At 57.0% G+C, this 12,500-nt stretch overlaps 1 protein-coding gene across 7 annotated transcripts in view; it reads right to left on the reverse strand.

Moving 5' to 3' along the window:
• The window catches only part of BICRA (BRD4 interacting chromatin remodeling complex associated protein), a 76,244-nt gene that overhangs the window by 15,193 nt on the left and 48,551 nt on the right, over nt 1-12,500 (reverse strand). For 3 of the 7 annotated variants that reach the window (XM_060084623.1, XM_060084625.1, XM_060084624.1), the window contains exons 2-6: nt 9,398-9,498; nt 7,277-7,322; nt 7,133-7,175; nt 5,086-5,151; nt 203-2,164 (exon numbers count right to left, since the gene is read on the reverse strand). In XM_060084623.1, coding sequence (XP_059940606.1) covers nt 203-2,164; nt 5,086-5,151; nt 7,133-7,175; nt 7,277-7,317 — 2,112 coding nt within the window. In that variant the 5' untranslated portion in view covers nt 7,318-7,322; nt 9,398-9,498. Of the gene's footprint in view, nt 1-202; nt 2,165-3,871; nt 4,000-5,085; nt 5,152-7,132; nt 7,176-7,276; nt 7,323-9,397; nt 9,499-12,500 lie in introns of those variants that run through there. The other 4 variants (XM_060084627.1, XM_060084626.1, XM_060084628.1 and 1 more) reach the window with 4 other exon arrangements.

The raw sequence follows: 12,500 nt of genomic DNA on the forward strand, positions 1-12,500 counted from the left end.
GTTAGCCCTGTCACCCTCAGGCCTCCTCCTCGGGGACCTGGAGCAGGGGGGCCGTGTCTGAGACGCTCTCCCTAACCCACAGGACCCTCCCACCCGCTGCTTCAACCACACTCGGTTCCAGCTCTTGGCCCCTCTCCATGCAGACCCCCTGCCCCTGCCTTTGCCCTTGCCGTCCCCTCCCCTGCCCGGCAGCCCTGGTTACCTGGGGCAGGAACATCTGTAGGGAGTCCTGAGTAAGGATGGCCGTGGTGGCGGCAGAGGGCGGCTGCCCCAGGACAATCTTCTCCGGGCTGGACGCCAGGCCTGGGCTGGGCTGGGGGGTGGAGGCCTGAGCTGGGGCGGCCTGCGGGGCGGGGCCCTGTGTAGGCTGCTGCTGTTGCTGTGCCTGCGGCTGCTGGAGGCCCAAAGGCAGCGGCGTGCTGACCGCGGGGGACGCCTGGGGCGTCTGCACTGCGAGGACAGGCGCGGCCTCCCCGGCAGCGGCGGTGGCAGGGGTGGCGGGCTGCACCAGACCGTCGGGGGCGTTGAGCATAGCCACGGCGCTGGGGGGCAGAGTGACCCCCTGGAGGACGGTAGTGGCGGTGGGGCCGGTGGGTGCCGGCTGGCTCTGTGTGGGCAAGCTGCCCGCAGCCAGCGACACGGGCATCTGGAAGAGTGCTGGCTGGCCCACCTGGATGGGGGCCGCCGAGAGGATGTGGGCTGCGCTGTGGGCCCCGGAGTGGGGGGCCAGCACAGGGCCCAGGCTCAGCGGGCCCGCCAGGTTCTGGTTGGTGAGGATGGGGTTGGCGATGAGCTGTCCGCCTGCGTGGGGGGCTGCGGCCGCCAGGATCTGCCCGCCCACGTTGGCCGGCAGGGCCGAGAGCGGCTGGGGGAGCTGGACTGCCGACGTGCCGGGCAGCAAGAACTGGTTCTGGCCCGGCAGCATGTGCTGGGCAGGGATGACGATGCTGCTGCCTTGATTCAGGAGGTGCACGCTCATGGGCTTGCTCAAGGCCCCGGGGGGCTGTGGCGGGGCCGCGCCCGTGGTGGTGGCGGGAGGCTGCTTGAAGACGTTCGCCTGCAGGGCGGGCGCCGGGAAGCCCGACAGCACCACGTTCTGGCCGGCCTTGCCCGCCGCCATGAAAGTCAGGTTCTGGGGGGCCTTGGGCTGCTGTGGGAGGCCCCCTGCCTCGCCCTGGATGGTGAGCGTGGCGCCCGCGGGGGCGAACGGCTTGGGTGTCAGCTGGTAGAGCTTGGGGGGCAGCACGCCGGCAGGCTTGGGCTGGATGGGCGTGGGCGTGCGGTGCAGGATCACGTTGGGCGCCGGAACCAGAGGCGACGTGCCGAGGCCCGGGGCCACCGCCAGCGGCTGTCCCGAGGGCGCCCCGCTGGCTGCGGCCGTGGCGGCTCCCGCCCCTCCGAACACCGAGTTCCCATTGAGTGTGGTGGCCACAGCGGCAGGGAGGTTCTTCTGGATGACCAGGCCAGCCCCCTGCGGCGAGACGCCGGCCGATGCCAGGGTCACTGGCTCTGAAGGGCCAGCTGCCGAGGCCAGATAACCGCTGACGGGCACCTGCTTGGCCAGGAGCTGGGAGGTGGGCGGGTTGAGTGCCATGACGGGCTGGCCCACCACCTGGATGGGAGCCAGGCCGAGAGTAGCCGCCGCGGCGCCCCCGGGGCTGCCGTTGGGCAGGCCCTGAAGGCCTGGGATGGGCTGCAGGGTCACGTTGCCCAGGCCCACGGGCTGCAGGAAGGGCTGGACACTGAGGGCTTTGCTGACCACGTCCTGGGGCGGCACCAGGGCCTGGTGGGTCAGCACGGTGGGTGGGGCCTGCAGCCCCAGCAGGTCAGCCCCACCTGGGAAGAGGGCCTGGGGCCCCGTGGCCACGGCGGCAGCCCCTCCGGTCCCCGCTGGGCCGGCCCCGCCATCCGCAGGCTGCAGGGTGGGCAGCTGGAAGGGGCCCAGGTCGAGCTCGGCCTCGGCTTCAAGTGTCTGCTCGGTGATGTTGGCCTCCTGGAGGCTCTGCTGGAGGATGTCACAGGGCTGGTCGGCGCCCCCGCCGCCCCCGCCCCCCGCCGCCGGCGAGCCCAGGATATCATCTTCTAGGAAGTCGAGGTCCACGCTGGGGGCTGGCTGACTGGGCTCTGGGTTCAAGTGGTTGCCGGAAGCTTCTTGCACGTGGAGCTGGAGGCAGGTAAGGTGTGAAGGAGAGAGCCGAGGTTAGCAAGGGGCCGGGCTCGGCACCGCGGAAGCAAAGGGCACTGGGAGTCATGGCGGCAGGGATAGGAAGAACCTTCCACCTAGAAGTGGCTGGACCTGGGTTCAAATGCCAGCTTTGCCAGGGTTGGGCTGGGCAACCTGGTGCTTGCTTAATCCAGCCTGTTTCCCCATCTGTACACATCAGCAGAATGTAATAAAAACCATTTTCTAAACAGCCATACAGGCCCGTAATACTTATCTGCAATTCCAAAACCCGAAAGGCTCTGAAAACCACAAATGTTTTGCTAACTTTAGGCTGTAAATCCTGAACAGAACTCAGGTGATGCTCTGAGGGAAAGGCATAATTCATCCATGTAACGGGACTCACCTTAAGTTTGACCACAGAAAAGTGAGTGTGTTGTTACATGCAGCACACACATATTCTGCATCACCTTTCCAGTATCTGAAAAACCCTGAATTCCAAAACAAGCCTGGCCCCAAAGGTTTCAGATAAAAGATCGTGGTTCTGTTAAAGGCAGCAGCGGCAGGAGCTACCAGATGGGAGCCTTACTTGGTGCCCAGTGCAATGTGAGCCTGATTGATTGATTGTTTGTTTGCTTGCTTGCTGCGTTGGGTTTTCGTTGCGGTGCGCGGGGCTTCTCATTGCAGTGGCTTCTCCTGTTGCAGAGCGCAGGCTCTAGATGGGCAGGCTCCAGCAGCTGTGGCACACAGGCTCAGCAGTTGTGGCGCACGGGCCCAGCCGCTCTGCGACATGTGGGATCTTCCCAGACCAGGGCCCTGCATCGGCAGGCAGACTCCCAACCACTGCACCACCAAGGAAGTCCCGAACCTGATGTTTCTTAAATGCTTTCCGGGATGGCAATCCAGGACACGAGTGTGTAATCAATACATGCATTTTGGAGCAAATATTCCACAAGTAATAATTATGCCAAGGGCATGGAAAACCCACTGATACTTGACCAGGTAATGGATCAAAACCTGTAGTTCGGTGGCTTCCCTGGTGGCACAGTGGTTAAGAATCCGCCTGCCAATGCAGGGGACACGGGTTCGAGCCCTGGTCTGGGAAGATCCCACATGCCACGGAGCAACTAAGCCCATGCGCCACTAGTGAGCCTGCGCTCTAGAGCCCGCAAGCCACAACTACTGAAGCCCGCACGCCTAGAGCCCATGCTCTGCAACAAGAGAAGCCACTGCAACGAGAAGCCCGTGCACTGCAATGAAGAGTAGCCCCCACTCACCGCAACTAGAGAAGGCCCACGCACAGCAATGAAGACCCAACGCAGCCAAAAATAAATAAATAAAATAAATAAAATAAAAAAAAAAAACACCGGGGCTTCCCTGGTGGCGCAGTGGTTGAGAGTCTGCCTGCTAATGCAGGGGACACGGGTTCGAGCCCTGGTCTGGGAGGATCCCATATGCCGCGGAGCAACTGGGCCCGTGAGCCACGACTACTGAGCCTGCGCGTCTGGAGCCTGTGCTCCGCAACAAGAGGCCACGATAGTGAGAGGCCCACGCACCGCGATGAAGAGTGGCCCCCGCTTGCCACAACTAGAGAAAGCCCTCGCACAGAAACGAAGATGCAACACAGCAAAAATAAATAAATAAATAAATAAAAACTCCTACCCCCAACATCTTCTTTAAAAAAAAAACAAAAACAAAAAAAAACACCACCTGTAGTTTGAAAGATTCTGAGTTAATCCTAGTGGAGGGCTCAGAGCAGTACGTGGCTCTTGGCTGGCATGCGAGAAACATCATCTATCGTTGTTACCGTCATTATTACTGTCCATGTTGTCGTTAATAACGGCTCAGTGAAGTGGGCACTGCTCCCTCCTTGCCTCCCAGACCGGGGAAAGGGGTCACCCTGCTGCTGAGTAGAGGGCAGTGCCTGGCAGGATGGGGCTCCGGCTCAGCCCCCAACCAAGGACCAGGCAGTCCTGAGTTCCTAACCGCTAAATGGCCATAACCAAACCCGCCTCCTAGGACAGTCGTGACGTTCACTGACGTCACGTACAGGAGGTGCTGAGAACCTGACCAGGGACGTGATGGGCATTAAGAGGAAGGCACGGGTAAGAATAATGCACATTGTTACTGGTCTGTAAATGTAATAACACGAACATAACGTGTATTTGTTGGGTTCTGGATTTAGTCATTTATATTATGCCAGATAAATTATTTGTGGTTGTTGTGAGGACTAAATGAAAATTACTGTAAAGGGCCTGGCATATGATAGGTATTTGGTAACTGATAGTTATGTTAATGAAGAGGGAGGAGGGGGGAGTGGGAGGGAGAGAGAAGAGGGGGGAGGAAGAAAAAGGAGGGGGAGGGATGGGGAGCGAAGCGGGGAGGGGAGAGGCCACAGAAGAGGAAGAAGAGGGAGGGACGACTGGCATTGAGTAATGGGCCCGGCACACAGTAGGTGCTCAATAAAAGTCCACTATGTTCCCCACTCTGGGCTTTGCTCATCACCCCTGCCTTCATCTTCCAGGTGGACACTGAGGTCCACAACAGTCGATCCCCTTCCCCCAGGTCACCCCACCCATGGCTGGGCCGGGACAGGACCCCCCAGCCCCCCCGCCCTGCCCACTGTGAACTCCAGAGCCAGCCTCTGCCTCTGTACCAGCTCTGTAGCAGCTGCCCTCCAAGGCCAGAGACTCAGGACCGCACCTCCTTCTCTGAGGGGCCGGAGGGCACAGCTGGGGGTCCAGCAGCTCCGGCCTCACCTCCACCCCACACTGCTCCTCAGTGACTGCCCCCTGCCCCCCTCCCGGCAAAGTGCCTCAGGGGACGAGTGTGACCCCTTCTCCCCTCCCCCACTGGCTGCCACCACAGGCGACTTGGGTGATGCCTGGAGCCCACGGCCTTCCCCGAGCCCCCGGGCCACTTACCCCAGGACCTTCATAGAAGGCACTTTGGGCCTCCCCGGGGTTATCCAGGAGGTCATCACTGTCAAGCTGCAACAAGACCCGCCCCCACCCAAGGTCAAAGGTCAGCTGGGCAGTGGGCCGGCCCACCTCTAGAACAAAAACCAATTTAGGGTTACATGGGACAAAAAGACAAAGACGAGGTGGGGGGGTTGGGGGGGAGATTCGAGGGGTACAGGAACTCCGCCTCCAGAAAAGTCGCCCCAAAGAAAGGGCTTGGCTGCAAGATTAAAACGCGAGGCAACCCCAGCAGAGTCCGAGCCTCTCCTGACATGCCTGCCTGGAACTCTAGAATCCTGCCTCCGTGGCTTTGCTCAAGCGTCTTTGGTAACACATCTGGCAGGGCCTGTCACATTTGTCTCCCGACAACTGTCCGTCCCTTCCTACTAAGTCGCTCCTTCCACTGCCCAGCCCAAGCACCCGGCACGCCCTGCCACCCGGGCGCCTAACGTGCGTGTGTTCCCGTGTCTGGGAGCACAGGGACCTGTCTCGTTCCCGCAGACATAGGCAATGTCTAGAACAGGCCCAAGCGCCCAATGAATGGCTGTCCACAGCCAAGCCTCCCCAGTTTCTCTGTCCAGCTGATCTTCTTCCCGAACCCCAGACTGGTATATCCAATAGCCGCCCTTGGACTTCTGGAATCCACCTCTAACTCCCAGTCTCAGAGAACGGTACCACCACCCAATTGGCCGCTCAGGTCAAGTCCAAGAGGCATTCTGGATGCTCCTTCTTCCTCACCATCTAAGCCACCAGCAAGTCTAGTGATTCTGCCTCCCAGACAGATCCCAGAGCCAGCGCCTGGTACCTCCTCCCGTGCCTGCCCTGGGGCCCAGGCCACCAACTTCTGCTCCGCACTCGCCTCCGCTCCACAGATTATTTGACACGTCCCCTCTTGAGCAGAGCTCCGTTCCCTCCCTATGAGCGTGGGCGGGCTTAGTGACTCGCTTCTAGTAAATGCAGTATGACGGAAGTGACAGTGTGCGACTTTGGAGACTAGGTCATAAAAGGCACTGAGCTTCCTCCTGGCTCTCTCCCTTGGGTCACCTGCTCTGGGGGAACCAGCTGCCATGCTGTGAGGACACCCAAGCAATCCTATGGGGAGGCCCACATGGTGAGGAGCTGAGGCCTCCAGCCAACAGCCACGGCAGTGAGTCATTGTGGAAGCACATCCTCCAGCCCCAGACAAGCCCTCAGATGACAGCGGCTCCAGGCAACATCCTGATTGCTACTCAGGGGAGACACTGAGCTAGACACCCAGCTAAGCACTCCCCAGTTCCTGACCCTCAGAAACAGAGCTCTAACAAATGTTGTTTTAAGTCACTAAGTGATGGGATAACTTGTTATGCAGCTGTAGGTGACTGATACAGCTCCTCACGGCTCAACAGACATCCACTCTCCCCCACTTTGTTCCATTCTCTGGAGTGCAAACGGAATGTGGCATTCTCCTGCTTAATAACCCGTCAGAACTGCCTGTCACGTTCAGAATAAAGTCTGAACTCCTCGATCAAGGTCCTCCAAGCCCTTCACGACCCGGTGATTTTTGTCCACTCCAGTGTTACCACCTTCAAGTTTCCCCTTCATTCCGGCCCCACTGGCCTTCTTTCTCAAACTTTCCAACCTTCCTACCTGTCCTTCCCCTGCCCAGAGCGCCATGGGCACCTCCCTTTGATCCTTCAGGTTCACACCAGCTAGAGAAGCCCCTGCTTCCGCCTCCCATTCATTTTCTTTTAAACCTCTTTTGTTGTGCAAGTGACATTATTATTTCTTATGCTGCTCTGCGTGGTGCTTTCCACCATCACCTTTATTAGCTCTCGGTTGCTTTGTTTACCAAGGAAATGTGTATGGAGTGAGGGCAGGGATTTGCCATCTCTTTCACTCTCTGCCATAACCCTGGGGCCTGGCTCATGGAAGGCAAGCAGCAGATGTCTACTGCATCAGCGGGGAGTGTCTCTCAGCTCCCAATTCCACAGGCCCCTGCCCTGGGGATGCTTCTCCCTGCCCCAGCACTCACCTTCTCAGATCCATGTAAGAAGTCATTGAGGGCCTGAGGGTCACTGAAAGAGAGAAGGGGAGAGACATTTGAGGCGATGAGGGACAGGGGAGGGGAGGGAGAGGGTGGGGGAGGGTGGGGTGGGGTGGGGAGCCCATTACTCACCAAATCACGTCTAGTAAGCATCTCCCATCCTCATCATCCATCGCCACTGGACGGGGCGGGGCGGGAAGAGGGCGAGGGAGACAAGTTAGATGTCGGCAGCGTGCCAGGACCCTCCCTGCAAGGACCATTCCCTGGGGCCAAGACCCCTGAGGGGTCAGGGTTTCTGTCCCCTTAAGTCTAGGGGCACGGGTAGGGGTGGGGCAGGTGCCCTCCGTACCAGAACCTCCTGATCAGAGACAGACAGCTGCCTTTTCCTCCTCCCTCTCTCTCCCCAGCATCTGATGACCATGGTGATGACATCAACCCAGACTGAGTCCTGATCACATGCAGGCCCCGTGCTAAGTGCTTCACACACATGTAACTCATTTAATCCCCACAGGATCCCTCGAGGTGGGTCGGCAGAGGTGGGTCCTGCCACCCCCGCTTTGCAGATGAGTAAAAGGAAGAGCTGAGACCATGGTTCTCTGTCTCCCAGCTAGCAGGTGGCAGAGCCAGCCCTGAACCCGGAAGTCCAGCCCCAAGCCTGTGCTCCTGTCCTACACGTGACTGGGTGGAGGGAAGGAGGCTGAGGGGAGGCGGCGTGAAGGGGCCCAGGCTCTGGGTCCCCCTGGAAGACACATGCAGCGTGGTTCTCAAGGAAAGGAACAGAGAGGGAGAGGGACCCGGAGGGCGGGCGCTCTGAGTCAGAGGAACCGCCACAGCCGGGCCGAGCCTGTCAGAATGATGAGGATGAGGACGGCTAACATTTGTCTCCTGCTTACCATGTGCCAGGCACTGTCCCAAGCGTTTCACAAATGTTAGCTTGTTCAGCCCCCATGGGAAAGGGATGCCGTGTGCCCCATTTTACAAGTGAGAAAACAAGTTCTCTGTTTGCCCATCCACCCCCGCGCCAACCACCACTGCTCCAGACATCCTACCAAGCTTCCATGCACCCATCTTTACAAACTTCCACCCAACCACCCATCTTTCTTGTCTTCCAAACACACAAACTGACCCGTCCTTCCATCCGCTCCTCCTTTTTACTTTTTTGGGCCGCACTGAGAGTCTTGCGGGATCTCAGTTCTCCGATCAGGGACTGAACCCGGGCCTGGGCAGGGAAAGCACTGAGTCCTAACCACTGGACCGCCAGGGAAGTCCCCATCTGCCTATCCTTCCATCAGCCCACGCATCCTTCCCTCCCAACCACGCAGACAGAACACGATGAGAAATCACACACAATCCCAGTCCAGGGCCATGGAGTTGTTACCCTCTCTTTTTCTTCTTGGTAGGGGGAGGGGGATGGTCCCGAACTCACTGAGGACATGGTGACTGTCGTGCCCCCCCTCAGCTGGGTCACCACCCCTAACCCCCAATAGCATTCTCTGAACTTCCTGATCACCGCTACTGCCCCTATTACCCTCGACGGCTCTGTGACATAAAGAATCTCAGGGAGGGACCCCACATGATTAGTTCAGGGGCTTCTCTGAACAGTACCCTGGAGAGTCTGATGAAAACAAAAGACCCTCTTGCCAGAAACATGCATGTGGGCCAGAAATGTTACACGTTCTTTCCCAGGGGGAAGTGTGTCATGGGACACACACACACACGTATGCACACACGTACACACTTCACGGGCCCTGGGTTAACAAGCCCAGTCTAGAACAGAAACACATGGCCCCGGAGCCTCACACACCCATCACCCTTGCCTCTAGAGCTGGCCCCGGGGACTGTCCCCAGAGAGGCCCTTCCAAGGCTCTTGCTGCATCCGTGCGGCAAGATAACACACTCTCTCTGGCTTCATATCTCCGCCCACACCCCCTGTCTTCCCATGTCACCAGCTCTGTGGCCTACAAGCCCCTGCCTTCCCAACCAGCCTAAGGTGGGCAAGGCCTGGCCAGGGAATGACAAGGCAGGATCTGCGGAGAATCTGGAGAAGACGGAAAGCGGGGAGGGAGATCCTGCCTGCAGATGGCATGGAGGTTGGGGGGGAATGGCCCGAATGACCCAGGGGGCCCAGGCTGGAGAGGGTGGGGCTGAAGGATTTGCCTGAGCCAGGCTCTTCCAAGAAGGAACGTCCCTTCCGGGGAGGTGGACGGGAGACCACGGCCCCTCCGGGAATGAGCGGGATGCTTGGCTGGTTACCTGCGCTACAAACGAATCATGAAGGGAAGGAGGGGGCGTCCACTCCAGGTCTACGCAGGGCCCCCAGCTGGGGATGTGGGGAGCGTCCTTTCGGGGGCCAGCTGTGGAGAGAGAATGAGAGAGAGGCTGTGAGCGAGACAGTCAGTGAAAAGGAGAAAGATGTAGCCAGAGAGACGAGAGGTCAAATACAAGTTTAAAACCACAGGAAACAACACTGTACATTATCACATATATATATATGCAGACACACTGCACTATATCTACATACAGTGTGTGTACATATATATATATATATGCACACACACACATACATCATGCAATAGTATATAACATTATATGATATAATCCATCAGCACTTCAATCTAGCAAAATACAGTCAGGTCTCATCATCTGAGGTGCTTATGTCCTATAAGGTCACCGTGAATTTGCGATTATGGCCACTGAGCCGCAGCCCCTGGGGAAAGACAGGGTTAGCTTCCTGCCAGCCTCTGGTCCCATTCTCATCAACCCATCAATATATCCCCTTGGTTTATGTGTGTTTCTGTTTAAAGACACCTTGTTTGGGACTTCCCTGGTGGCGCAGTGATTGAGAGTCCGCTTGCCAATGCAGGGGACACGGGTTGGAGCCCTGGTCCGGGAAGATCCCACATGCCGTGGAGCAACAGAGCCCGTGCGCTACAACTACTGAGCCTGCGCGCCTAGAGCCCGTGCTCCGCAACAGGAGAAGCCACCGCAATGAGAAGCCCGCGCACCACGAGAGTAGCCCCTGCTCGTCACAACTAGAGAAATCCCGCGCACAGCAACGAAGACCCAACTCAGCCATAAATAATAAATAAATTTATTTAAAAAATAATAAAAAAAAATAAAGACACCCTGTTTAATATAAATGGTTGATTCGCTCACACTGAGCTCAAGGCCCACAGCGCTGTAACTCATGCCTGAGGGCAGGTCACCTCACACGCGCGATCTCTCCAGAGCACATCACAGCCTTCCTGTGCTTATGGACACTGGGTGGCCCTTCAGCCCTACATGGGAGGGGCCGTCGTTAACAGCAAAACCACCCACAAAAAGCACAAAAGTGCAAAACAACAGGGCGCTAAAGAGGATGCTTGTTTATAGCTCTCGAGCTGAACAGAGAGGCAGAGGGTCGCCGCGTTCAACCTCAGCTGGTAGCACGTGCATCGGGAGACTCGAGAGAGACTCACGGCTCTGCACACGTCTGCAAGTGACCAGGAAAGCGCCGTGAGTACTGATTTGGGGGTTAACAATGTTAGCAAACAGGCGGATTCACAAATATGGAATAACAAGGATTGACCTGATGACAGTAATGATGGTGGCTGTGATGATGATGATGATGGCTGCTGGTTTGAAGTACTCTGCACGTATCAGCCTGTTCACCGTCTTTGAATCCCTATGAAGCAGGTGCTTTTCGCAGCCCCATTCCACAGATGAGGAAGGCGAGGCTCAGAACGGGTGAGCCATACGCCCTATATCCCTCCAGTGGTCAGTGGTCAGGCTGGGGTCTGAGCCAAGGTCAGCTGACTCCAGAGTCCCCGCCCTTAACCACTATCCCACAGACGGTCCTCTCGTCATATTGTTTCTCTTTTAAATGTGAAGCCATCTCGTCATATTGTTTCTCTTTTAAATGTGAAGCCAACACGCCACAGCGTCAAGATAAGACGAAGCTGGGTGACAGCCTTTGTTAGCATTTTGTGAATGCCTGGGATAGCTCAGATCCAAAAAAGCGATAAAGCGAGCAGATGGAAGAGAGAGCAGGAACGGGAGCTGCTTCTCCTTTTTATGGAGAGCCCCAGGCCCTGGAAAGATCTAGAAAGCATCTGTCACAAGACCCTGGAACACGGGATCCTGGCCCATCTAGATTCCAGGTGCACTGCCCTGGACCAGGGTGATCACAAGCACCCAAGGTAGCTTTGTGAGCGCCTCCAGCTCCATGTGGGTTCTCCCCTCCTCCATGCCCCAAGCTTTGGGTGTGGCCCAAGTTCTGTAAACATCGGACCAGAAGTAGAGCCAGGAGGTGGGTGTCTCCTGAACAGGGCTCTCCAAATGGGATCTGCGGGTGAATGTCCAGTGGGAGGCTCCAGCCTGTGAGAATCTGTTATCCACGTGTTCTCATTCAGATGGTAACAGCAGAGCAATGGACGAGGGGGACTTTCCGGGGAGAGGGCAAGGTTCTGCATGGTGATGGGGTGTCCGTTACATGGGGGTTTAAAAATTCACAGCTCAGATTTGTGTATGCCAACACATGTCAATTCAACGCATGTTAATTTTACCTTTAAAAAACTGTACAAAACAGGGCTTCCCCGGTGGCGCAGTGGTTGAGAGTCCACCTGTCGATGCAGGGGACGCGGGTTCGTGCCCCGGTCTGGGAAGATCCTACATACCGCGGAGTGGCTAGGCCTGTGAGCCATGGCCGCTGAGCCTGCGCGTCCGGAGCCTGTGCTCCGCAACCGGAGAGGCCACAACAGTGAGAGGCCCACGTACCACAAAAAAAAACCAAACAAACAAAAAAACAAAACTGTACAAAATAAATAATCAGCATAGAGTTGTAGTGGGGGAGGAGAGCTAACAGACATGGCAAATCTTGGTAACTGTTAGAGCTGGATGATGGCTACCTGGGGGCTTCAGTACTCCATTCTAGTTAATTTACATCTTCTCGAAAGTTTCCATAATAAAAAGAAAACCATTTGTCAATGATCAGCAGGTCCGGGGTTCCTCTGAGATGGGTCCCCCGTTCAGGTGCCAGGGTTGGCATCTATGTCGCCTATCAGGTTGATGCCAAGAGGCCCAGCATGGGGTTACAGTTTGGGGTTGGAGTCAGCAGTTCAAATCTCCACTTCCCCACACATGGGCTGAAGTCGGGCAAGTGACTTCACCGCTCTACGCTTCAGTGCCCTCATCTGTAAAATGGGCACAATCATAGTCCTTATTTTCACGTATGGCAGTGGAGAGGCTCTTAGGCCTTTAATCCTCAGGTGTAGTAAAGTATTTTGTAAGCGATAGATACTGTTACACAATCATTTTAGCTGCCATTGTGAATCTTACCTAGTGTGGCAACTCCCAAAGCTTTCTGGCCACAGCACAG

This window comes from Mesoplodon densirostris, chromosome 19, assembly GCF_025265405.1.
Source record: "Mesoplodon densirostris isolate mMesDen1 chromosome 19, mMesDen1 primary haplotype, whole genome shotgun sequence".
NCBI classification, from domain to species: domain Eukaryota; kingdom Metazoa; phylum Chordata; class Mammalia; order Artiodactyla; family Ziphiidae; genus Mesoplodon; species Mesoplodon densirostris.